This window comes from Cygnus olor, chromosome Z (genome assembly GCF_009769625.2).
Source record: "Cygnus olor isolate bCygOlo1 chromosome Z, bCygOlo1.pri.v2, whole genome shotgun sequence".
NCBI classification, from domain to species: Eukaryota; Metazoa; Chordata; class Aves; order Anseriformes; family Anatidae; genus Cygnus; species Cygnus olor.
In genome coordinates, this window is record NC_049198.1 from 62,527,708 (window position 1) to 62,555,033 (window position 27,326).

General features: G+C 39.9%; 1 protein-coding gene across 9 annotated transcripts in view; it reads right to left on the reverse strand.

The window, feature by feature from the left end:
* The window catches only part of SRFBP1 (serum response factor binding protein 1), a 77,752-nt gene that overhangs the window by 32,405 nt on the left and 18,021 nt on the right, over nucleotides 1-27,326 (reverse strand). For 3 of the 9 annotated variants that reach the window (XM_040540740.1, XM_040540737.1, XM_040540739.1), the window contains exons 2-3: nucleotides 15,584-15,672; nucleotides 14,568-14,640 (exon numbers count right to left, since the gene is read on the reverse strand). In XM_040540740.1, the coding sequence (XP_040396674.1) occupies nucleotides 14,568-14,640; nucleotides 15,584-15,672 (162 nt within the window). Of the gene's footprint in view, nucleotides 1-14,567; nucleotides 14,641-15,583; nucleotides 15,673-19,017; nucleotides 19,075-19,173; nucleotides 19,263-27,326 lie in introns of those variants that run through there. The other 6 variants (XM_040540733.1, XM_040540738.1, XM_040540741.1 and 3 more) reach the window with 3 other exon arrangements.

Sequence of the window (27,326 nt, forward strand, 5' to 3'; positions counted from 1 at the left end):
GTTTTCACCACACATACAAAAAAAGTTAGGAAGTCTGTAATCTTGTGACAATTTCAAAAGTAGTAGGTATTATGAAGGTAAACTACAATTACAAGGACTCAAAAAAAAAAAAAAAGCTACACAAAAGGAAAAAAACACAACTTCACTACATTATTCAGTGCAGAAAGCATGATAGCATGATGAGGCCAAAATTATCATTATTTGAATATTCTTTTCTCCTCAAACATCTTTTGGTTATTAATGTCAATGTTCACTTGGAATAGTACAATCTGTAATTTCACTCTGTACTGGCAATTTGTTCCATGCTGCTTTTCTAATATTAAAATAACAACCACATGCAATTTCAGGGTTAACATATTTCCAAGCCGTCCTGTGTTGGCTGGAACTATCTTCAGTTTTGAATTACTATCCTTGGTATTCACAACCGTTGCCAATAGCCTTAGTTGCCAGATGAACTGTTTTTGCAAAAATTGAAGGAAAACAGCATTGCCTGCCAGAAGGGGACGCTATGCACAGCTAGCAGAAAGCTGCCTTATTTTCAGTTAAGCCTCTCTTCCAACAGGAGCTCAGGCCAGCAAGACTGCATGCAACCAAAGAAGCTAGGAAGGATATACTATGTTCTTACTAAGTTCCCACTGAAGACAGTGACTGACAAATGGATGCAATCCAGTTAATAAGCCCTACCTGCTAGATTCTGGTTTTAAATAGAAATGGAAACAGAAATGAATAACAAAGACAGAGGAACCCAGAGAGGTGCAGAAAGTGACTGAAGAGCATCAATCCACAGAGCCATATATACAGCCTCTTTTTGTGTACTTCCAGACAGCATGAAAGAAAAGAGTTCAGAGATTAGACACAACTGAGTAAGAAAGAATTTCCTTTCTTCATTCCCTTTTCCAGTGTACATTTTCTCCAGGAAAAGTACTCCTCCTTCAGTCTTTTCTTAAAGTGCATAAGGAAGAAATTAAATCACCTTTCGACCTATCCTAGAGATCTTGATCATAGCGGTCTTTGTCTTGGCCTCCGCAAGCCAAACTTGCGATTTCACTTGCCCAAGTTGAGAAAAAAAGAAAAAAACACCACAATTGAACAAATACAGAACAAGATCAACATTTCCCATAGTTTCTAAAATCTGAATTTCAAGGAAGAGGTCAACTGTATCATAAGTCAATCATGTCCTTAACAGCCTATTCATTTCATTCCAGCACCTTTCATTAGCACTACAAATTTGAATAATTTTGTACATATGTGAGGGGCAAAGGTGGAAAGCATGGATCTGGCAAAAACACATGAAAAATAGGATTATTTTCAGTACCTACAGTTTTCCTAACTGGCTGCCAGAAACTCCTGATCAAAATATTAGCATTTAGAGCACAAAATAAGTATCCAGCATGAATATATGAATTGTACAAACCTCCAAAATCAGTTTTCACCTTGTATCCTAGTGAATCCTATTCCAATTTTGTTATACCTTATATAGATGCTAAGGTGTATCTGATCATCCTTGCCACTCTTTTTTAACACTTTGTCTAATTTTACTTTTTATTATTATTATTTTAAAATACAGTAAGAAGATGCAGCATATGGGAAAACAAGAGATTCAAACAGGAACACACTGTCTTCTGCCTGAAGATGCTGAATAGCATAACAGCATTTTCACACAGGTATCTGCAATAACTCCAAAATCCACCTTCCAACTGGTAACAGCCAATTTAGATCCAATAAAAAACAAAACAAATCTTCAATTTGCACCAATACCACGTGCATTATTTTGCATTTATTGGTACTGGATTTATTTGTCATTTTATTGCTTAGTTGCTCACTTTTATGGTATTGTTCTGCAGTGTTTTAGTGTTAGTATCTTTAATATCCGGGAATTTTGGATCATCAAGCTCTGTCAAATTCATTCTCTTTTTCTGAATCATTTCTAGCACTGATCCCCATAAAACTTCACTGCTAACATTCCAACACCATGATAGCTAGCCATACATTCCTCTCTTCTTGTTACTATGCCTTAACTCTGTTATAAAAATAAGAATACTTGTATCGATCAGAAGCTTTCCTTTCCTTTCCTTTCCTTTCCTTTCCTTTCCTTTCCTTTCCTTTCCTTTCCTTTCCTTTCCTTTCCCTTCCTTTTTCTTTTCTTTCATTTTTAAACAGAGGCTTTGGTGAAAGAGGGTCAAGGGCTGTTTGGAAATTAAGACTAGATATTGACTCACTGGGCAATATCCACTGTATCTATTAATTTCTTCAAAGAACTCCCATTGATTTGCAGGGCATTACTTTCATTTTCTAAAGGTACAATTATTCTGCCTCATCCTACTCACCCACATGTTCACTAAATGCATTGTTTAATAAAAGTGCCAATGAGTCTGTCCAACACTGAAGTCATGTTTACATTAGTATTACATTCCCAGAACAGACTTTATACATATTCTTTGTAAGCAGGAGGCAGCCGTGGGGGAAATAAGGTTTTACACACAAAAGCAATCAATTAGAATAAAGAGTCATAGCAGCTGCAGTCACCATTCTGAATTAATTAGTTTCCAAGTGACTATAAAGAGATTTACAGTAGGTCTCCAATTTCTACCCTCCTCCCTTCCTCACACTACCCCCTCATTCCACCGATTACGAGGAAAAGAGAATAAAACTTTTACTGCATTATTCAAGAAAAAAAATAATATTTTTCAGCTGTGAAGAATAAAACACATAATTTCTGTTTTAAAATTCTTGAAGAGATAGGAGTCCCAAAAAGGACAGCTGATTAAGGGGACTGAACCAGTCTAGTACAGCTCCACCACATTGACTATGCAGACTCACTGTTTACTGGAGATATTCTTCTTAGGTGCTCCAAAATCAATTAAACTTCAAAGACAGACTGGTATACAGCAAGAGATTGACTAGAACTGCCTTACAGATGGTCCTCTCGTAACGACCATCTTATTTGGTGACCATCAGTACACCGCAGCATGGGATGGCCAAAATGTAAAGAAAATATATGCAGTGCTTACAGACTTTCTTTTCTCAGATGCAGACGAGTTATGGAAAAGCATAACAAAAAGGCCCAAGGTAGTGAGCTACAGTGAAATACATGAGATGATGGAAGAAATTAACAACAAAAGAAATATACATTTGGAATATGCAGACATATTTTCACAATGAGCACAGGAACACACTGACACTTCTGTAGTTATTTTGAGTAACAATAACTAAGTGTTTTGGTTTGCTGTCACTGCTCAATTTTCATATAAATTAAGTCATATGGGTTGCATTAATTTGTTTTTTGTACTACTGCAAAGGTTGCATCTTTACTAAAACAAGCAATAAAATTACCTATGCAGGACTCAGAAAGAAGATGGAGTCTCATCTGCAAGCCATATTTTTTAAAAAGTGAAAATAGCTTATTTTGCATCCTTATGGAAAAAAAAAAAGTAAAATTCTTACACAAGACTTGAGGAAAAAGCTTCATCTGCAAGCCATATTTTTAAGATAGTTGACAACCTTTATTTAGAACTTACTTTAATATTTTCCTTAAGTTGTCTCAAATCCAACAAAATGCTTGCATTTGTGATCTGTTTTCACTTTGTAACTAAGAATCTAGTGTGCATAAGAATAAAAGCACATAACTGCTTCTGTTTTAAGTATCTCATCAATGGCAAAGGCTTGAAAATGAAGTTCGTGACATATTTACTGTCTTTTACATTTAAGAAATACAGACCATCTTTTTATGCAGTCCAAAGCAGTATTCGATGTAAAAAAATCATTACTTCTGTTATCATAATGCAATAAAACAGTAGGAATGGTTGTCATATCCCAGCTTGAAATTGTACAGTATAACCCTTTTCCCCCACATTTTTCTTTTTTTTTTAACTCTAAGTATTTGTTTATGCCTGCCATCCAGAAAAAAAAAAAAAAAAAAAAACACACCACTGCTACCACAAATACCCAACAACCACCATATAAGTTTTCCCCATTAAAATTGTTAAGTTTGCTTAGTTAAGATACCTTGCCATCCTGAAAGTAAAACACAACAGCTATTTCTAGACTGACTTGGGAAAGCAGTTCTCTTAAACATGAGATTTGTCATTGTAGCATAAACATGAAGTAATGTATCGCTGAAAATAATATGAAATGCCATAAAGTTTAAGAACAGAACAAAGTCTGCGAGTATACCAACCTACCTTCTTGCTGTTTTAAGGATCACATCAGGAAAAGCGGGTAGGTAGTAATATTTCAGGAAAAGTGGGTACTACTGGGGAGTCATGGTTAACTAGTCTCTTTACAAAGTCTTCCTTCTTCATATTCTCAGTTATCAGGAATATCAAGAGCCAAGCCTCAAGCCCCATTAACACTGGGAAAAAGGAATCCCAACAGACAGTCATTCAACTCACCACTCTTCTCTATACTTCTACTCCACCTCAGCCATGTTTTTAATCAAAACATATGTTTTGATTTAAAAAAAAAAAAGGTGTTGTTATCATTTGCTTCTCAGGACAAGCATAAATATATAGAATCACACAATCATTTGAGTAGAAGAGCTTCAAGATCTTCAAATCCAACCATCACCCAGACCTACCAAGTGTCATCACTAAACCATCTCCTTTAGTCCTATGATTCGCATATCCCTTACATACCTCCAGGGATGGGAACTCCACCCCTGGGCAACCCATTCCAATGCTTGACCACTCTCCCTGTGAAGAAGTTTGTCTTCATATCCAATCTAAACCTCTCCGGCACAACTCGAGATCATGCCCTATCACTTGTCACCCAAGAAAAGAGACCAACACTCTTGCTACAACACCTTGCTCAGTATTCTACTATCATTATAGTGTTTCTTAATTTCAGAAAGAGAAGGAAAAAAGTTCTTTTGTAAAAGGATTTGTTTAATGTCAGAAAGTTGTACACTTTTGAATGCTCAATAACTTACTGAGGAACTATCTCCAGAAGAATATCAAAGAAGAGGAATCCATGGAACTTCATAATTAGAAGAAAATAAAGAGTATCAGTGAGCACATTCAACCACATATCATGACAGTCAGAGAGATAAGCTGGAGAGAGAACACACTGCATAAGTAAAGGTTTGGGTTTTGTCTCTTTCAAGTTACAGCAAACAACACTTTTACATTCTAAACCAATGCCCAAGATACTTTAATAGTCATATAAAATATTCAATACAGAAATATGTGATGGTTGCTTCCCAATCTCCAGTCATGAGACACTGACTGCCATACAAATCTCTCTGCCATTTTTGAATGGAAAAAGGCCATTTGTTTACCCCTTCTCCGAAAGAGGTCGACTTGCTGGTAATACCAGTTCAATAGTACAAACTGGGACAGAACAGAAAGTCTGCAAGTTTATCCATTAAAGCAGTATCAAATACCATTGTCTAGACATGTGCAGGTACAGTAGTACTGCATACAGCATATTCGCAAGCACTTGGTCTACCTGCTTGTGTTCAATATTGATTATAATGCTCTTCCACACACTCTTTGGAAGGTAAATGTACGGTATAGCACGGTTATTTGTGTGCATAAGCAAGCAACTCTATTTACTTATTCCCAAAGATATTTTTAATGAGGAAGAAGAACAGCTGACAGAATGACATAGTTTTCACGCCCAACAAAAGCTAGAATACTTCACTGTACTTTTACAGTTTTACTGCTCCTAACTTTAAAATCCCTCCTACTTAGGACTGCATAATCATACAATTATGTAGATTGGAAGAGGCCTCCAGATCTAGTCCAACCTTCTTCCCAAAGCAGCTCCAGAGAAGATGACTGCTCAGAGCCCTTGAATTCTGAACACCTCCAGTGGCTGAGATCCCACGTTCAGGTTGTAACTCGAGCCTATTACTCACCATCCTCCCACTGGACACCTCTAAGAAAAGTATGGCTTACCTCCTAGGCTGTACTAGGTAGTTGCAGACAGCAGTAAGGTTTCCCCTTAGCTTTTTTTTCCCCTAATGAGTGAACACAGTTCTCTCCTTGTACCTGCCATCTATACACTCTTCCTAATGCAGCCCACAATGCAGTTAGTGTTCCTTGCCACAGAGGCACTTTTGCATGTCATGTTCAATTTCTTGTCCACCAGGGTGCCGAGGCCATTCTCCACAAAGCTGCTTTCTAGCCAACTGGTACCTAGCCTCTAATTTTGCATGGAGCTATTCCATGCCAAATACAAGACTTTGTTTTTGCCTTTCTTGAACATGTGGCTCCTCTCAATGAGCTCATTCCTCTACCCTGTACAAAACACCCTAAATAGCAGCCCTGCCTTCACACATATCATCTACACTCCGCAGTTTGGCACCATCCTTGAACCTGCTGAGAGTAAACCCCATACCGCTATTTAGGACATTACCAAAACACTAGCCAGTATCAGTACTAGCATAGCTCCTTAAGGGAGGCCACTTGTAACCAGCAACCAGTTGGAATGTCCCATCACTGATTACACCACTTGGAACTTGACAGACCAGACAGTTTTTCACCCAGTCTTATTCCTGGTTGCCCAACTCATCCCTCTCCACAGAATCACAAAATTGTAGATGTTGAAAGGGAAACTCTGGAGCTCTGGTCCAGCTAGAGGTTGGACCTCTGCTGTCCAGTCTTCCTGCTCAAGTAAATCAACCAGAAAACATTCCTCAGGGCTACATCCGGACGGGTTTTGAGTATTTCCAAGGATGGAGATTTTACGAACTCTTTGGGCAACATGATCTAGTTAGTGTTTGATACTTCTCACAGTGAAAAACTTTCCTCCTAAATTTAAACCAAATTTCTTGTATTTCAGTTTGTACCCATTGCCTCTTGCCCTATCAGTGGGTACCATTTCTTCTACCAGGTACATTTACACAGTAGTAAGATCCCCCTGAGCCTTCTCTTCTCCAGCCTGAAAGTCCCAGCTCTCCCAGCCGCTCCTTGGTACTGCAGTCCATTAATCATTTTCATGGCCCTCCTCTCAACTTGCTCCAGGATGTCCGTATCTTTCATGTACTGGGGAGCCCAGAACAGAACTAAGCACTTTGATGTGTCTGACCAATGCTGAGTAAAGAATCACAGAATGGCTTGGGTTGGATCTTCTGTTCTCCTGAAGTCTGGGGTTGTGATCTTGCTTTTTTTTTCCCTTGTTCCCTTCTCTCAGAATCCTGAACTCCACCATCACATGGTCACTGCAAAGGAGGCTACCCTAACCTTCAAATTCCTGACCAGTTCTTTCCTATTTCTACACACCCAGTCTAGCAGAGCATCTCTTTTCATCAGATTCTCAATCACCTGTGTTAGAAAGCAATCATCAACATTATCTGTGTGTGTCTACATTCTCCCAGGCAGTCTGTCCTGGCTTCCACCTTTGGTGGATTTCTGTGTGTGTGTTTGGGATCAGTTATAAGCTCACTGTTTATCCATGCTGATGTCTTCTCCATTATGTTAGGTGTTTTCTACTTGAAAGAGCTTTCCATTTCAGCCATGAAAAAACTAGAGGTATCGGTTAAATGAATACTCATTTTTTATAACAAAAATAACCTGCCTTACAAGGGCATACATTAAGCAGAAGAGCCAAGCAATGCCATAGACAAAGTAGAATGTGCTGTTGAGAACTCTAGGAGTAAAATTCAGTGTTTCCTAAAATTGCCTGATATGTTGCACATGTACGCCTTAAGTAATGTGCACATGGATCCATCCATCACTCAAAGCACCAAATTTCCTGTATTACTGCAGAGAAGTACATCATGCATTCCTAACAAGTGAGACACTTGCCAAAGCATGGACTCACACTACTCTACTGAAGCAGAGCTGAAGGACTTCAAGTTCTACCCCTTCCCCCTTCCCTGCAATGGTCTGACAGTGGCATCTGGCCCATGCCATTGTGAAAGCTGGACCCCTCTGTTTTTCCTTGAGAAGCAACAAGGACCCTTCCTAAACTGATTATACACTAGAGTTTAAGAGTTTCCCACTACTCTTTCAGAAACCTTTAGAGGTTAAAGATTTTGTAATGTTAATATGAAAGTCTGCTATCTATTATGAAATAAAATACGCAAGATCTGTTGGAAACATATGCTGGGAGATGAAACAAAAAGCAAAACAGCAAAAAGGTACTCTAGTCCTCATTCTTAGCTAAGACAATATTACAGTAAGATATTAACTGAGAGCAAGGCTACAGAAGATGAAAATATTAACTAAATAGAAAAACACTACTGTTATAAAAAAAAAATAAAAAGGCTTTCTGAAAAAGCCTGACATTTCAGGACACAAAAATTCCATTCAAAAAGCAGTACTAAAAGCAAAATTTATTATGCTCCGTAGGCCTTTCGTTCAGGACTGGATAACTAAGGCTTTTTGACTAGGCCAGCCTTTCTCATCCACATCACTATTACTTTCATGAAATTGGATGATTTTTGTTCCATGGCCAAAGATTATAAAAGCTTCAGGCTGAAGTTCTACCTTTAAAAAACAATTTGGCTTTCAAACGCTTGACTATTACTGGAGTTCATACTTTACTTCTGTTCATATCTTGTTAAAATATAAGTTTAAGAAAGAATAAATTACAACAGTCTTATTTTTTTCCTATTTCTCTTGTAATAAACTCATTGTTTTAAAATAAATATTGTGGTTTAAGTGTACTAGAAAAAACACAAAACATTGACGCCCATCTATATGAAGGGTTGTAAGGAGGACTCGGGGAACTACAGGCCTGTCAGCCTGACCTTGATGCTGGGGAAGGTTATCAAACAGGTCATCTTGAGTGCAATCACACAGCATATGTGGGACAACCTGGGCATCAGGGCCAGTCAGCATGGGTTCATGAAAGGCAAGTCCTGCCTGACCAACCTCATCTCCTTCTACGATCAGGTGACCCACCTGGTGGATGAGGGAAAGGCTGTCGACATAGTCTACCTAGACTTCAGCAAGGCCTTTGACACGGTGTCCCATAGTATTCTCCTGGAGAAGCTGGCAGCCCATGTCTTGGACAGGTACACTCTTTGCTGGATTAAAAACTGGCTGGACGGCTGGTCCCAGAGAGTGGTGGTGAATGGAGTGAAATCCAGCTGGTTACCTGTCACCAGTGGTGTTCTCCAGGGGTTGGTGTTGGGGCCCATCCTCTTTAATATCTTTATTGATGATTTGGATGAGGGAATTGAGTGCACTCTCAGTAAGTTTGCAGACAACACCAAACTGGGGGGAAGTGTTGATCTGCCAGAGGGTAGGAAGGCCCTGCAGAGGGAGCTGGTAAGGATGGATCGATGGGCAGAGGCCAATGGGATGAGGTCCAACATGGCTAAGTGCTGGGTCCTGCACTTTAGCCACAACAACCCCATACAGCGCTACAGGCTTGGGGCAGAGTGTCTCAAAAGCTGTGCAGAGGAAAGGGATCTGGGGGTGCTAATCGATGCTCACCTGAACATGAGCCAGCTGTGTGCCCAGGCGGCCAACAAGACCAACAGCATCCTGGCTTGTATCAGCAATAGTGCAGCCAGCAGGACCTGGGAGGTGATCGTCCCCCTGTACTCTGCCCTGGTGAGGCCGCACCTCGAGTGCTGTGTTCACCTTTGGGCCCCTCGCTACAAGAAGGACATAGAGGCCCTGGAGCGTGTCCAGAGAAGGGCTGCTACAAAGCTGGTGAAGGGCCTGGAACACAAGTCCTGTGAGGAGCGGCTGAGGGAACTGGGGTTGTTTAGTCTGGAGAAGAGGAGGCTCAGGGGAGACCTTATTGCTCTCTGCAACTACCTGAAAGGAAGGTGTGGGGAGCTGGAGGTCGGCCTCTTCTCACAGGGAACTAGTGACAGGACTAGAGGGAATGGCCTCAAGTTGTGCCAGGGGAGGTTCAGGCTGAAAATTAGGAGATATTTCCTCTCAGAAAAAGTAGTCAGAAAAGTAGCATTGGAACGGGTTGCCCAGGGAGGTGGTGGAGTCACCGTCCCCGGGGGTGTTCAAGGAAAGGTTGGACGTGGTGCTTAGGGACATGGTTTTATTATTGGTGGGGTGATGGTTGGACCAGATATCTTGGAGGTCTTTTCTAACCTTAATGATTCTATGAGTATCAAGTTATCTGTTTCTCCAGGAATAATTTTCAGGATAGAGAATGCATAAGCACCAATTTACAAGCAATTTAATAACAGTTGTAATCAACTGCTGCTCTTTTCTAACAATTGGAAGATATTTTTCCTTCAATCTTTGCAAATAACCTTTTGCCCATGTATCACTAATTCTCCAAACGGAACATTGCAATAGCAACAGGTGCCATAATAACAGTTTTCCTTGTAAGGTATAGGCTAGTTCTAAATACACAGTAAAGCAACTACATCAAGTTACATTAAGGTCTAATTTCAGCAAAAAAATTTAAACAGTTCAAAGTAAGTTGCCCACTGCTAATGATTTGCTAGACTATCAGTCATAATTCTGCAAAAGATGCTTAAAAAATACTACAGCTTCATGACTAGGGTAAAAAGTACTCTACAATTGATAATTAACCCACTCTGGCAGTATCATCAAACCTGAAAATTAAAGAAACTCCTGTACGTATGTACAATTTTCTCTTTCAAAAAAGTGAAATCACAGTTGAAAAACTAGAAAGATCATACTGTTCTCGACCCCCCCCCCCATCTCTCATGAATTGTTAAATAAATATTTTGTATGGTTTTGGCAAAAGAAATTCTGAAGAACTCAAAAAACAGTGTTTTATTCCAACAGCTTTGAGGACTCCTGCAAACAATTAACTCAGTCCTGCAACCACGTAGCTAGAATTTTTAACTGCTCTCCCTTCCCACAATGTTTATATCTGGTTGTCATGCTTGAGATATTATTACTTGTATTTGCCTATTAAGTTCTTTTAAATCTCCAGTTCTAACAATCAAAACACACAGAATTAGAAATTAAATGTCATTCTAACAATAACACAACAATATAACATTTTTTTAATGCAGCCCAGCACCAAAATTTCTTACATTTTCAATATATGCAGTACTGTCAATGAATGAATATGTAGAATTTTTAAAAAGTATACACAAAAATAGATGCAGTATTTAACCTGAAAAGTGAGTATCTAATTATGTCCCACTCCTAGGAATCTGTGTATTTACAGTGAAATTCAGTGAAATTCAGACACATCAGTGTCTTTTTGGGTCTACTTGAAGATAGGAAAAAAGCACCCTCAAGAGTTAGTGGTAAGGCAACAATTATCAAACGACATCAATTATATTCTTCTCCCTATAATATCAGATGGTAATTAGTAAAGACCCAAGCTAGAAAGAGAAGTTAGGATCTTAATTGAAAGTTCACTTTTATATCATTCTGAAAGAACTGTAGCTCTTAGAAGTCCTCCTGAGCCGCAGGCAATTGCTAACAACACGAGTCATCGGGCATTTTTTTTTCCTCATTATTGTTATAGTCCAGATGAAAGATAACAGCTCCTCCAAGTAAGTGAACCAGTATAAAAGGTTTATTGGTTTAATGGCAGATGAATGTATAAATGTAATTCTTAGAAAGACAAAAAATTCTCCCTCACTGGTATTTCAACCCCTCAGCTTTTTTTTTCCTCAGAAAAACTTAAGTCATTGCATTAAAAACTTTAACAACACAGACAAATGTGTCAAAGTCCCAGTGTTTCAGTCTTTCTTCCCTGAGCTGGAAACAAATTCTTTTTGAAATGGAACTCTACTCTTACGCCTTCTGAGAACATCAGCATAACTTAAGTCCTTCACAAATGACACTGTCCACACTGTCTGTGCCAGCAGTTCCCACAAAGTGCTATAAGCTGGTGTTTGTTTTTTTTTTCTCCTGGATATGTGGGAGGGGAAAGATGTTCCTGATGTCTTCTTGACTGATGGAAGAAAAATTTATATTTATAAAGTGTACTCTCTTTGGCAACTGTGGGAAAAACTCAGAAGAAAAATTGTACTATTTTCCTTCTCTGGGATTTTCAAAGATGTATTTTTTTTCCAATCTTCAGAAACCCTTCATAGCTTTTGCAACTACTAAAGAAGTTCTATATGCTCTAAGTAGTCATCTCAAAGAATCTTTTATCCATAAATATACATGCTGTCAGATTCTGGTGTAACATCCGCTTTCTGGCTCCAAGCCGCTTTGGCCAGAGTAAGTTGTTTTTTTTGTCTTTTTCTCTAGATTTACAGCTCAGTATACTCCTTAAGTGTAAACATTGAGTAAGAGAGAAGGCAGAGATTTTTCTTACATAAAATGATGAAGGAGTAGAATTTCGTGGACTATTTCTGTTATAAGGAATACGACCGCTTTTTACTTTCTGGACACACAGTCGGTTTCAAAAGAATTTGTGTCTCCTCTGACAAGTGCTTGGGATCCACACATCAAAACTGCTGAATTAGTCTGGATAACACAAATCTGCTTTAATCAATGTTCCTTATTAACCATTTCTATTCTATTCTTTCCTAAAAATGAGAAAATACTTTATCATGTTATGTGAAGAGTTCTTTACGAAAACATTGATCATAGGATCAGTAACTTAAAAGAAAGGTTGCTGGGTGTGATGTTTCACTGGTATAGAAACTCACACTGTGTCAGAGAATTTCAATGATTTATGTGAAAGCTGTCTTGTTTCTCCACCATGGTGAATGAGGAAAATTTCTATGCCAACTCTGAAATGATCTCAGTCTAGAAATCAGAAGTGGTGAAAAAATATGTAAACAACTAGTGCCTTTTAGGCTGTGATTCATAAGAAAAGAACAATAATCTTTATTTCATCTAAGAAACAAACGTACTCTAGAGCCATAAGTGTCTACTTATTCTTTTTAATAGATGAAAAACCAAACCAAACAACAACAAAAACATCCAGGAGAAACAACCTTTTTTGCTATTAAAATATTACAAATATAATACGGACACTTTTAACACAATAACAACCCCTAACAGCATGATTTCAGACAACTGAGATCATTTAATAGCTGTTTGCCTGGGAAGTGGGAAAGCTTTTCCTCCTTCTCGGCTGCTCACTTGGAAGTCTCCTCCCTCTCTATAAACTATTTCAAAGCAAGCTTTGTTTGCCTTCAGCTCTCCAACTTACAAATCTACCCTCCCTCAACAATCAGTCTTCAAGCACTTACAAGTCCTGCACTCAGGAAACTTATGTAGCACTAATGAATCACTACTGACAACTGAGGTTCTCCCTTAATTCCACATGGCTCATTCTCTGCTTGACCAAACAACAACCTCACAATGAAAGGTCTTTTTCAAAGCAGTATTTCACAGTACTAATAACAGAATCAGCCTTTTATCTCAAGGCACCTCTGTTTACAAGCCTGGTTACCCTAGACTCTGTCTTCAGGGAAATGGACAGGCAGTCCAGGAAGGTAATTCAGTCCATTCCACAACTGATTCTTTCTGGAGATATTTCTGTACCCATTTATGATACGGAAACCAGAAGGCACTGAGGCTTTTTAACTGACATTGCAAACTACCTAGAATTAGGTGGGATAAGTCTAACTACTGTTGTTCACTGCAGGTGTACGGTGAAAAAAGCAGACTTACACCAAAAAAGCTTACACCAACAGAAACATCTCTAACGTACATGGTCAGTACAATTCGAAATACAGGCAGCCTTTAAGATGTCTGCATGAGCCAATGCTGGAAGTAAAAGCACTATGCAGACAAAGCAAACACTTCTGTCGCTTGACTACTGCTTAACACTATAGTACAGTGATAACCATTTCCTTTCCCCCTGTATTTATTTGTGGAGACTCTCTTGTTTTTCAAATACTATGCTAAAAAACTCTGCGATTCCACCTGACAAATCTGGCACAAAGCAATTCTTAATGGTCAATGAAGCCTTTCCATTTAACAGCTTTTTTGAAGACCAAGATGAAAAATAAAGAAATAGGTAAGGGCAATCGTTTCTGTTATCAGGGAAAACAAAACAAAACAAAACAAACCATCTAACTAAACCCCTGTCATTTAATATGAAAACAGCCTTCTTGGCCTATACTCTTGTGCTCATACCTCACGAGTAGAGTATATACCTCCTGTCAACATAAAAAAATGTTAGCATTACCTGCTAAAATTGAGATATAAGTAGTACAGAACATTATCAAGTTATAAGATACCAAAACAGCAACGGACAGCAAGCCGGAAGATGAAAAAGGCCTGAATCAAGCACTACCAGTCCCTTGCAGCTACAATTTCAAAAACTACTACAGAACTTTACAGATGAAAGTAGTATGCTACTGGCATCACATTTAAAGCTACGAAAACTGACAACAATGATACTATGGTCAGGCACATAAAACACCATTTGCACTTCTAAGTGGCATGAGAAATTTAATTCCTGCACTTTAACTGTCTCAGTAAAAACTTTAAGCACGATTCATTTCTAAACAGATTCAAGTTTAGTTTGGCAAGCTTAAGATCCAAATTGTCTAACACCTTGACAGATGCACCAAACAAACACAGAAATATGGAAATGTTCATAATTTTTCAGCTGTGTCACAGTAATGGCCAAGCTGACTTTGGAAATATTTCAGGTAAGTTTCAGTAATGCAGTCCTAGAAAACAAAGCTTTTTATTGCTAAAATTAATTACTTTTAATATTTAAATATCTAAATATGGTATTACCTTCATAGCATGGATTTCTTCTATTAATCTCTCAACTCGTTTTTGGTTCTTTAATTTGAGGTCTTCTGAACCCCTGTAAATGAAGTCTGTCTTTATTAAATAATCTGGCTTTTCTTCACTTTTTTCTTTCAATATGGTGATACTAAGTAGCAAACTAAAAATATCACAAGAATGAGCATAATTTACATTCCCTTTTCAATAAATAAAAATTTTAGCAGAGTTGAACATATTATAATGCTTCTACTGTTCAGAACAGAGGAAAAACCACAAAATTTAGCAAAATAATCAGAAAGACAAATGTTATTTATTAGGAGATAGTAATTACAATTCCAAACAATAATAAATAGGAGACACTGCTATCTCAAATATAATTACATTTTAAGATCTTTAGTACTTAAATATAAACGTTCGTTGGGCCTGTTTCTTCTTTTGCACAATTTGCTAAGTTTGTGGGAGAATAGTATGTTCAATTTATACTTTGAACACAGTAACAGACTTATGCTGTCTCCAGTGAGAAACATCACCAGTCACTTTGGGCCAGTTATCTTTAAAAACAATCTACAAATATTGTTTTCATTATTAAATATTAATTGCTATAAAGTATTACAAAATAAGTATTATTTATATAACAATACATACTACATTTTTTTTTATATAAAATCTTGCAGACAACTGCAGTGAGAAAATACCGGACGACTTATGTTCAACAGTAGAATAACCTCAAAGATCAGGTTTGATGCTTTCAAAAGTACTGTAAAAGGTTGCGTTGGGATTAACTTTCAATATGCTAAATCTGTTTAACAAATTTTATCCCAATTCTACTTTACAAAACTACTTTTTAGTTGGTATTTTGATTCTATCTAAAATAAAGAAAAAATAAGACTAATAGAACATATGCATCAGAGTGCCTTAAGTTTCCTATGTAATAAATGTTTCTCCTTGTTGTTTTGGAAGACATTTCAGATACTGCCTCATTTATAAATACACAAACAGGAACACTGATATTTAAAACTGACCTTTTCAACTTCAGTTTCCCGATGTGTCTGGTTAGTCTGCGAATAGTCAGGACTCGGACTTTCTTCACATCTTTTCTCATCTTCACAACCTGTCAGAAAGATGGAAGACATTAAAAGATTGTGTTACTTGATCAGTTTTCATATACAATACATTCATTACATTGATTTAAATTTTAGAAATTAGTTCAGCAAAAAACATTCTTGAAAACAGAGTGCATTCCCCTGCTACCCAAACCCAAGTTCAAGTGAATTCAAATTTCATTTAAAAATCAAACTGCTTCCATAAACAGAGGAAGAACAACCAACAGTTTAAAAATGTGTCTGAGGTCTAAACAGAAGACAAGACATTCCTGACTAGCCATACTTAGAGCTGGACTGAACAGATTTGTAAAGACTCACCTTTTGCCTTCACTTTGTTTATTTTTGTCCTGGTGAAACAGCACCAGTACTTTTCCATTCATACATATTATGTAAAAGTATTCTGTTATGAAACATTTTGAAAGATATAAGGAAAGACTCCCAAACTAAACATTATATATTATAGAACAGAATTTGAGATACGAAAATCTTTTTATGTATTTGAATTGATTTTTGTTGAAAACAAAATCAAAGTGATTTTCAACTTGCTACACTCATTTTCAACTTACTACTTTATGCTACTTACACTGTCTACCCCCCAAAATGTATTTCAAAATAGACAGTATTAAAGAAAAATTGATAGAGATGTTCTGGTCTTGCTTCTCTCACAATAAGAGGAACAGAATTGAAATTATTAGTAAAAGGTGGTACAAACAGAAAAATCTCTAGAACCTTTTGCTGTAAAATTCCATCATCGCTGGACATTGCCTTCACAATGATGAACACTTTGAAGAGACAGGGACTTGATACTGACTTATGAAAGTGCTTTTTTAAAATCACAGAATCACAGAATTGTAGGGGTTGGAAGGGACCTCAAGAGGTCATCAGGTCCAACCCCCCTGCCAAAGCAGGTTCCACAGAGCAGGTTGCCCAGGTAGGCGTCCAGATGGGCCTTGAACATCTCCAGAGAAGGAGACTCCACAACCTCCCTGGGCAGCCTGTTCCAGTGCTCCGCCACCCTCACTGTGAAGAAGTTCTTTCTCATGTTGGTGTGGAACTTCCTGTGATCAATTTTTTGGCCATTGCCCCTTGTCCTGTCCCCACAAACCACTGAAAAGAGGTTGGCCAAATCCCACTGTCTCCCACACTTAAGATATTTGTAAACATTGATAAGATCCCCTCTCATTCATCTCTTCTCAAGGCTGAAAAAAACAACTTTTGATATATCTGAATCACTATTAAGATTTCATATTTATATTTACAAAATACGAAATATTAAAGCAATAAAAATCCACTGTTCCTGACAAAAAGCTAAATTTCTCTTAAATTCAAGCAGTACGGATATAGTTCAAAAGAATTTTTTTAAGAAGGGTAGAAAGGAGGACCTAGGGAACTATGGACCAGTGAACACCACCTCTGTGGCTGGGAAGACCATGGAACAGATCCTCCTGGAAGCAATATCAAGGCACATGCAAGACATGGAGGTGATCTGAGACAGCCAGCACAGCTTCACCAAGGGCAAATCGTGCCTGACCAGTCTGGTGGCCTTCTATGATGGAGTGACTGCCTCAGTCAACAAGGGATGACCAATCAATGTCATCTACTTGAAATTCTGCAGTTATTGACACAGTCCCACATGACATCCTCGTCTCCAAATTTGAGAAAGAGAGATTTGAAGGGTGGACCGTTCAGTGGACAAGGAATTGGCTGGATGTCTGCATCCAGAGGGCTGCAGTCACTGGCTCTTTGTCTAGGGTGAAGCTGGTGACAAGTGCTGTCCCTCAGGTCTGTCTTGGGATCTGTACTGTTTAATATCTTTATCAACAACTCAGACAGTGGGATCGAGTGCACCCTCAGCAAGTTTGCAGGTGACACCAAGCTGAATGGTGCAGTCGATACACCAGGAGGAAGGGATGCCATCTAAAGGGACCTGGACAAGTCAGACAAGTGGGCCCATGTGAACCTAATGAGGTTCAAGAAGTCCAAGTGCGAGGTGCTGCACCTGGGTTGGGGCAATCCCAAACATAAGCACAGACTGGGAGAAGAACTCATTGAGAGCAGCCCTGCAGAGAAGAACCTGGGGGTTCTGGTGGATGAAAAGCTCAACATGAGCCAGCAGTGTGTGCTTGCAGCCCAGAAGGCCAACTGCATCAACAGAGGGGTGGCCAGCAGGTCGAGGGAGGTGATTGTCCCCCTCTTTTGCCCTCATAAGGCCCCACCTGGAGTGCTGCATCCAGGTCTGGGGCCCCCAGCACAAGAAGGATGTGGGGCTGTTAGAGGGGGTGCAGAGGAGGGCCACGTAGATGATCAGAGGTCTGGAGCACCTCTCCTGTGAAGACAGGCTGGGATAGCTCAGGATGTTCAGCCTGGAGAAGAGAAGGCTCTGGGGTGACGTTATTGTGGCTTTTCAGTACTTAAAGGGGGCTTATGAAAAAGATGGAGAGTGACTTCTTGCTTGGGCAGACAATGACAGGTCATGGATGGCTTTAAACTGAAAGAAGGGAGATTTAGACTGGATGTTAGGAAGAAATTCTTCACTCAGAGGCTGGTGAGGAGCTGGAACAGGTTGCCCAGAGAAGCTGTAGGTGCCTCGTCCCTGGACTAGGCCCTGGCCAACCTGATTTAGTGGGTGGCATCCCTGTCCAAGGCAGGGGGGTTGGAACTGGATGGTCTTTAACCCCCTTACAACCCAAGCCATTCTATGAAGTTGGCAGCTCTTTCTTGAGGAAATTCTTTACTTCAGATTGCTATTTTGCCTTCTAATTTCTCAGAGGCAACATCAGACTGATTGCGTGCTGCCCAAATACCTAACAGTTACCGTCAAACCAGTTCCACCAGGAATATTAGCATTACAAACCTGCATCAAGCTTGACCAAAAGCAAACAAAAATTTTCAAAGCTCCTGTAGGAAAATATCATAATAAACTATGACGTGAAGTTCAAGACCACAAATTAAGAAGATTATTATTTTTTTAAATAGCATATTCTGAACACTTAATTATCTTTGTAGCTAAGTTACCTGCACAAGCAAGCATTTAAGTCATGAACTGTGCTCAGCAGTAGCTCTACTGAAGGCTGAATCTGTTAGAATAAAACAATTCTAGGGAGAGGACCTTTGAATACAGGTCCCAGCACTGTCACCTCTAAGAAGAAACACATCCAGCAGTGCTTTTGCTAAAAGGAGTGGAGGGAAACTCTTCTGGGGTAGTTATTCACACTTGCACAAAGAGAAGTGAACAGGTATTGTTTGGGGACAGGCAAGATGACTTCACAAAGGGCAAATCATGCCTAAATTGTGGCCTTCTAGGACAGAGCAACAGCATTGTTGGACAAGGGAAAGCAACCGCTGGCATCTACCTGGACTTGTGCAAAGCCTTTGGTAACAGTTCCCCACAACATCCTTGTCTCTAAGTTACAGAGATCCAGCTCTGGGGTCCTCACCATGAGAGAGACATGGATAAGTTAAAGCAGGTTCAAAGGGAGCCCAGAAAAATGATCAGAGGGCTGGTGCACCTCTCCAAGACAGGCTGAGAGACTTGAGCCTACAGAAGAGAAGTCTTCGGTGGAGGTCTTATGGCAGCCTTCTAACATCTAAAGGAAACCTGTAAGAAAGATGGGGAGGGACTCATTACTAGGTAATGTAGTGAAAGGACAAGGAGTAATGGTTTTAAACTAAAAGAGGGTGGATTTAGATTAGATACAAGGAAGAAATTCTTCACTTCTTGGTGGTGAGGCTCTGGAACAGGTTGCCCAGTGAAGCTGTAGATGCCTCCCCTTTGGGAGTGTTCAAGGCCAGGTTGGATGGGGCTTTGGGCAGCCTGATCTACTTGAAGATGTCCTTGTCCACAGCCAGAGGTTTGGAACTAGATGGTCCCTTCTAACCCTAAGCATTCCGTGAAAAGGGAAAGAAGGTTTTTGGGCCAAGAATGACTGACATTTAAGACTGGTGTCCTGTTCTAAAATCTGAATATCAAAAGTCAATACTTTACCCAAGTGAAAAAATTCTGAAGGCCTACCTACAGAGCAGTTCGACTTCAGTGAATAGTAAAAGCCACAAGCACAAAGCCAAGCCTATGCTAAATAACTACACTGTTTAAGTTTCCATGCACTAAGGAAAAAATGCTTAAGATTACCATTTGCCATCTTGGTATGTAAACATATCTTTTTATATGATATCGAGGGGAATTATCACAAGTTTTTTTTTTTTTTTTTTTTTTTTTTTTTACAGAGCAACAGTTCCCTGTAATACATCATCTTGTAAATGGAGGAAACAAAATAAAGTATCTTCTGGTTGAATACCTTTTAAATACTAAATACATTCAAAAAAGATGAAAACTGGGTATGCATTCTCCGAAGGAAGGTGGTGTTTGTTTTTTTTGTTTAATGTTTAACTATTAAAAACATCTCCAAGTTACAAACACATTTGAATTCAAAGAATTCATACAATAACTTACCATGGTAGTTACTGCATATCCGAATACTAAGTATATTTAACTTTCTCTCCAAAATATTTTGTAATGTATTTTTTTTTTTACAGAAATATTAATGCAGACACAGCATGTTTCTGGGGCATAAGTGAGCCAAGACCCAGCCTCTCCAGATGCCAGCCAATGAAAGCTCTGTAGACATATGACAGCAGAAATGAGGGAAGGTATTCACTCCCTGGCACACTAGGCATATCAATTTATGTAATCCACAGTCACTTCTTTCACACGGGACAGTATGCATCAACTCTGTTCTTGGAAGTACTCATAAAGTTCTCAAGAAAGCAGTCTGCTCTTTGGGACAGAAATCAAAAAGGCTTTGCTTTAGAGTGTGCCTCAAACAATGGGTCTTAGACCACCAGTGTGGCTCCTAGGACTGATAGCCTCTTGTGTTAAAAAGTGAGACAGACAACTTTCTCTTGAGGAAAACAAAACTGAAACAAAAACAAAAAACAGAAGTTGTGGATTTTTTCAAAATAATAATAAACATTTATTCACAGTAAGTAAGATATTCTTTTATATAAAAGGTAAGATAAGACAACAATAAAGGAGTCTTTGCAATGAAACTTATAAAGGCTGCACTATAAGACAGGGTTAGACTTACCAGTGCTTCAATGCACGGTGACAAGGATTTTTAAACATACTTAGATGTGACAGTACACTCAAAAGAATAATTATAGCCTCAGTCAAAACTCAAAGCAAACAGCTTCTTCTACCAATAGCAACACATTTTAGGATTCCTAGAAATTCAGGAAGCATGCGGTTGTAAGTGGAAATAACCACTTCAAGGATTTTTTAAAATAAAGGACGTGGGATGCTTTCCATTTTGGAAGGCATTTTTTTATTCTTTAGAAAAACATTATCTAAGAAGCAATTGCACTAGAATTATTAAATACTAAGTAAGAACTGATCACAGTTACCAGGACAAATTGACCTTCCATACTTATATTATGAATAATTTATAAATTTTTAAATCTAAAAGAAATCACAGTGGAAATGAGTTCACTTTTAAAAACGAGCCATGGTAGTGAAATGTATGTTGTGGTTTAACCCAGCTTTCAGTTGAGCAACACCCAGCTGCTTGGTCACTCTCCCAGGTGAGGTGTGGGAGAGAATCAGAAATGTGAAAGAGCGAGAACCCAGTGGTTGGGATAAAGACAGCTCACTAGGTAAAGCAACAGCTGCATTCACAAATGAAGCAAAGCAAGGAATTCATTTGTGGCTTCCCACCAGCAGGCAGGTGTTAAGCCACTCCCAGGAAAGCAGGGCTTAGCACTGGGGTTTATGAGGTAAGGTTTTGGTAGCAGGGGTTGCTTGGGTGGCGTCTGTGAGAAAAGCCCAGCAGCTGCCCCATGTTAGATAAGGACCAGTTTCAGCTGGCTCCAAAGGGACCCACTGCTGGCCAGAGCTGAGCCAGTAAGCAAGGTTGCTTGCACCTTTGTGAGAGCATATTTAAGAAAGGGGAAAAATACTGCTGTGCTACAGAAGCTGGAATAGAGGAGTGAGAACCAGCCCTACAGCCCCCAAGGTCAGTGCAGCAGGAGGTGCTCCAGTCATGCAGCAGCAGTTCCCCTGTGGCCTGTGGAGAGGCCCCTGGTGGAGCAGGCTGTCCCTCTGCAGCCCATGGGTCCCACATGGATCAGATCTCCACACTGCAACCCGTGGACGAGCCCCCGGTGGAGCAGGGGGATGTGGCCTGGAGGAGGCTGCAGCCTCTGGAGGACCCCCACAGCAGCAGGCCCTGGGCCAGAGCTGCAGCCCGTGGAGAGGAGCCCACGCAGGAGCAGGGGGTCTGGGGGGAGCTGCCGCCCACCCGGGGGGGACCCATGCTGGAGCAGTTTGCTCCTGGGGGATGGATGAACCCCGTGGTACGGAGCCGTGTGGGAGCAGTTCTTGAGGAGCTGCTGCCTGTGGGCAGCCCCCTCAGGATCAGTTTGGGAAGGACGGCATCCCGTGGGAGGGACCCCGCGTGGAGGAGGGGCAGAGAGGGACTGTGAAGGAGCGGCAGAGACGAACTCTTACAGACTGACCGTAGCCCCCATTCCCTGTTCCTCTGCACTGCTTGGGGGGAGGAGGTGGAAAAGAATGTCTGTGTGGAGGGGAAGGTGTTTTTAGTTTTGTGGTTGTTTTTTTTTTGTTTGTTTATCACTGCTAATAACAGGTAATGAAACCTGGATTACATATATCTCCCTATGCTGCGTCTGTTTTCCCTGTGACGACAAATGTTATCTCCCTGCCCTTATCTCAAGCCTTGAGCCCTTTTCATCATATTTCTTTCCTTTTCCTTTGAGGAGGGGGAGTGAGAGAGTGGTTGTTGTGGAGCTCAGCTGCACAGCTGGGTAAAACCACCACAGTCATGGCCACCATTATGGTGGGCAGAAACACCATCACTCCCAATATCCCTCCCTTCCTCCTTCTTTTCCCCAGCTTTTATTGCTGACCATGATGCCACAGGGACATCCCTTTGGCCAGTCTGGGCCAGCTGTCCTGGCCGGGTCCCCTCCCAGCTCCTCGTGTACTTCTTGCTGGCAGGGCAGCACCAGAAGCTGAAATAAAGGTCTATGGCTCTGTGCAAGCACTGCTCTGCAACAACTGAAGCATCAGTGTGTTATCAGCATTCTCTTCCTCAATCCAAAACACGGCACCATACCAGCGAGTAGGAAGAAAATTAATTCTATCCCAGTCAAAACTAGGACAACATACTAGGCTGAAAGAACATTAGCATGTTTCAAAAGCTACAACTGTAGTGGAGGAGCTGCACTAAAAATTACATCCATTCTACACTATGCCTTGCACAGATACCTTAAGTAAAATAGGTATTTCTATTACTACAGATCCTAAATAAAGATGAAATTAAAAAAAAAAAAACCAAACCTTAAAAGGCTGCAGCTATTCCACAAAAAAAAAAAAAAAAAGGATCCATTGTCCCAACAGCTTGGAAGTTTACAGCAAGCATTCCCCAAAATACAATGCACACCAGCCAGCTTCATACAAGCCTTTTCGAGTCATACGCAGAGAGTAGTTTCTCCTGTTTCAAGACAGGATGAGACATAAGATCACCAGGAAATTACTGGCCAGATAAGAATTGTAGAAATCCTCTCCTATGGTTTACCTTAGCCCAAGGAGTGCAAGTTATTGAGAAGGATTATAATAAGAATTACTGATTTCAGTATAACTCATGTTAAAGTGATACTGGTCACAGAGGCAGGAGCTCCCAGGACTCACTGCTAGTAATGGCAGTGACCGGGAAGATCATGGATCCTCCTGGCAGCTTTGTTAGCACGTAACAAAGACAGGGAGGTGATTCAAGACAGCCAGCATGGCTTCATAAAGGGCAAATCGTGCCTGACCTACCTAGTCACCATCTCTGATGGAGTGATTCCATCAGTGGACAAGGCAAAAGAAACACGCCACCTACCTGGACTTCTGTAAGGCCTCTGAAATGGTCCCCCAAAATATCCTTGTCTCTGCATTAGAGAAAGATGGATTTGGTGGATGGACTACTCAGTGGATCAGGAACTGGCCAGATGGCCCTGTCCAGAGAATTGCTGTCAACAGCTCAGTGACGTCCAGGTGGAGATCAGTGATAAGTGGTGTCCCTCAGGGGCCCACTCTGGGACCAGTACTGTTTAATATCTTTATTAATGACACACCCTCAGCAAGTTTGTGGATGACACCAAGCTGAGTGGTGCAGCTGATACAATAGAAGGAAGAGATGCCATCCAGAGGGACCTGGATAGGCTTGGGAAGTAGGCCCATATGAACCTCATGAAGCTCAACAGCGCCAAGTGCTGCACCTGTGCCAGAACAATCCCAAAAATAGCATAGGCTGGGAGATGAATGGATGGAGAGTTGCCCTGAAGAAAAGGACTTGGGGGTACTGGTGGATGGGAAGCTTGACATGAGCCACTAGTGAACGCTTGCAGCCCAGAAGGCCAATTGTATTCTGGGGTGCATCAAGAGGTGTGGCCAGCAAGTCGAGGGAGGGGATTGAACCCAACTACTCCACTCTCATGAGACCCTACCTGTAGCACCCAGCTGTGGGGCCCTCACAATAAAAGAGACCTGTTAGAGCAGATTTAGATTAGATATAATGAAGAAATTCTTCACCATCAGGGTGGCGAGGCACTGGACCAGGTTGCCCAGAGAAGCTGTGGCTGCCTCCATCCCTGGAGATGTTCAAGGCCAAGTTAGACGGGCTTTGAGAAGTCTGATCTAGTTGAAGATGTCCTTGTCCATTGCTGTGTATTTGGAACTGGATGGTCTTTAAGGTCCCTTCCAGCTCAAACCATCCTGTGATTTATTATCTGGCAAGAACAAAAAATCCCCAATTTGCACAGAGGTATATACTTGCATGGTACAGAGAAACAAGAGGGTCTATGTCAAATCAAAAGAGGATGATCCCCAGGAAATAAGGAGTCTAACAAGTCTCCATTTAAACAAATCATGAGAACTATATTTAACCCAGCATTTAGAGCTGAGAAAAGGAGAAATCAACAGCTTCAGTCACTGACTTCTTATTCCAGGCTGCTCGTGCCTCTGATGGGTGAAAACCACCCCCAGAGCTTTTCCCTCTCGCATGGTAGTCCAACGAAACCTTCCCCAGTCCTCAGCAGTTTCACAGCTGACTCTATGTCCAAGCAGGGGGAATGAAGGGAGAACAGAAACTCACAGAAGACCGTTTAACCACATCTTTGATCTCCAAGTTTCCTTCTCATATCTTCCACAAGAAATTCATTTGGTTTAAATACTGATATTTCAGCCATAGTTGCAAGTTACTTAATTTCAACTAACAAAGGTCTTGGAAGGTCTAAATTAGTGCCGGAATCAGTGGTGGAGTTACTGGAAGTTGTTTTTGATCACATACATTATCCCCTTTTAAATTAACAGAGCATAGTCATTGTACAGAATAAAAAATATCTGCAATAGTAAGGAAAGTTATTTTAAGAGTCTCCCATACAAATTAATTGTTGCGAAAAACCTCTTATGAAAATTTTCATGTTTCCTGAAGAGAAACCTAGTGAATTTGTAAAGAACCAAAAACAGAAGCTTGTTTTCAGTTCCAAAACCTGAATCACTACGGAAAGGTCCTCAGATCTGTGATGGCAACAAAACTACATGAAGCAATGGGGACAGTATGAGAGTACAGGCACACTTCAAATTTACATGACTAGTCAAAGGTATTTGTGTTCACATTTCTAAGACAACAGCAGCAAAATTCTCAAAGAAACACTACATGAGACTAAAGTGTTATACTTGGCCATTTCTGAAACTTGTTTTGAGGTCTGTACAGGCAATTTGCCTCCAAACTAAGCTAGTGTTCAGCCAATTAGAAAAAATAGAGGAAAGTGTGACTAAAGATTCATAGATGTATCAAGAAAGGTACGTGTCTATTCTGAACTATAGTATCAGCTATGCCTCAAAAAAAAAACAAAAACAAACACCACAAAACCTTCAACTAATTATAATCCAATGGATTAAGAGAAAAAAAAGCAACATTTTTATGCCTAAAACTCGTTTAATATAATATACTCTAAAACACTGAAATACTAGAAGATATGTATAGATTTATAACACGAAACTTAGAAGTTTTTTTTCATATTATCACGTGCAAAAGTTAGTTCTGTAAATGAATATACCTGAAAGACCCAGAACATCTTAAATTCTTCTTAACTAAAAGTTAATACAAGCTTACTTATGCAGCCGGCCCCAGTTATCCAAAATTCATGGAAGCCAACAAACTGATGGCCATGTCTTTTCCCTCTGAACAGCATGAAGCACACACAACTGTTCTCCTTGGGATTCAGCCCATAAGGTGCTGAAATTCTTGGTCATGAGCCAATAATGCACTTAAACAAAGTATTAGACCCTTAAAAACGGCACTAGAAACTGGATAGGAGTTTCTTCATCCACTTCTGCTTTATGCCAGCTCACAGTCTAGTTCGAATTCCTGTACAAGTAACCAGAAGACAAATCATTCTGTTCTCATCATTGAAGGACTCTGCATCGAACCTAATCAAGTGAAATAAACTCACCAAGAGAGGTTATAGTATTCTGAAATATCCGTACAATTACAGAAACATGCAATCAATGAACCAAGACCTTCCTCCTCTCCCCTGGCACAGTGAAGTCTCTACTGTATCAAGACTGTATTCAGGTCCAGACACAACTGAAGAATCTTTCATTTACAGTTTGAAGATACTCCTAAGCAATGTTCTGTAATTTTACATAGAAATGTCTGAGTCTGGTTCAGAACATAAGGTCTCTCATGTCTTTCCCTAAGAATTGCCTCAGCAAAACCAGATACACACACTGGAAATGTTCTCATGGTATCAACCACGAATCCTTTGATATTACGTGAAGAAAAAGAGAGTAATTCTGAGTTTGCTTCTGTACTCGACTGTCTTCCTGTGCTTTTGAGGCCAACAGGTTCTATCTGACACAAAGTTCAAGCATAACATAAGAGTGGGATGACAACAAAAATTCAAGAAACTACCTTTTAAATTGCATCTCAGAAAAGAGCCTATTTTAAACATATCCAATCATATCACTACCAACAAATTCCAACGTAACTGCAAAAGCTGGGTCTAATGAACAAACTGTTATAAATGAAACAGCTACAAACTATATTTCAGTCTTAGAGGAGCCCTGTCATGACAAAAGAATCCCAGCATGCTGCAATAAGATTCTGCTCCATTAACATCAGAATGGCTCAAGGCAAATGGAAAAAAATTATTTAAATGTACCCAACGGCAAACAACAGCTTGTTGATGGTATTTCTCATTTCTCCTGAACCCCCTAAAGTTTAAGCAGCCCTGCTTATATACAAAGGGAAAAATTCAACAGAAATGCACCAAAAACATTTGCAAATATTGCTTAAGTTATGCACAAATTCCACAAGAAATCCAGTTTAAAAGCCAAAAAAAAAAAAAAAAAAAAAAGGAAAGAAAGTACTGCAGAGACACTGAATACTTAAATACATAGCAAGAAAAACATGGAACTAAGTAACGTTTCTGTTTTCACCGATCCTTCCTTTCCTAGCAGAGGGCACACCAAAAGTATTGGTTTCATTTTTGTTACTTGGCAGTCTGCTAACCAAGAAATTACCATGGCAACCTAGTATTCTAAACGTTAATTTTTGGTGCTATTTGGCAACAGAGAGCTTTCAAATTCAAAACACCT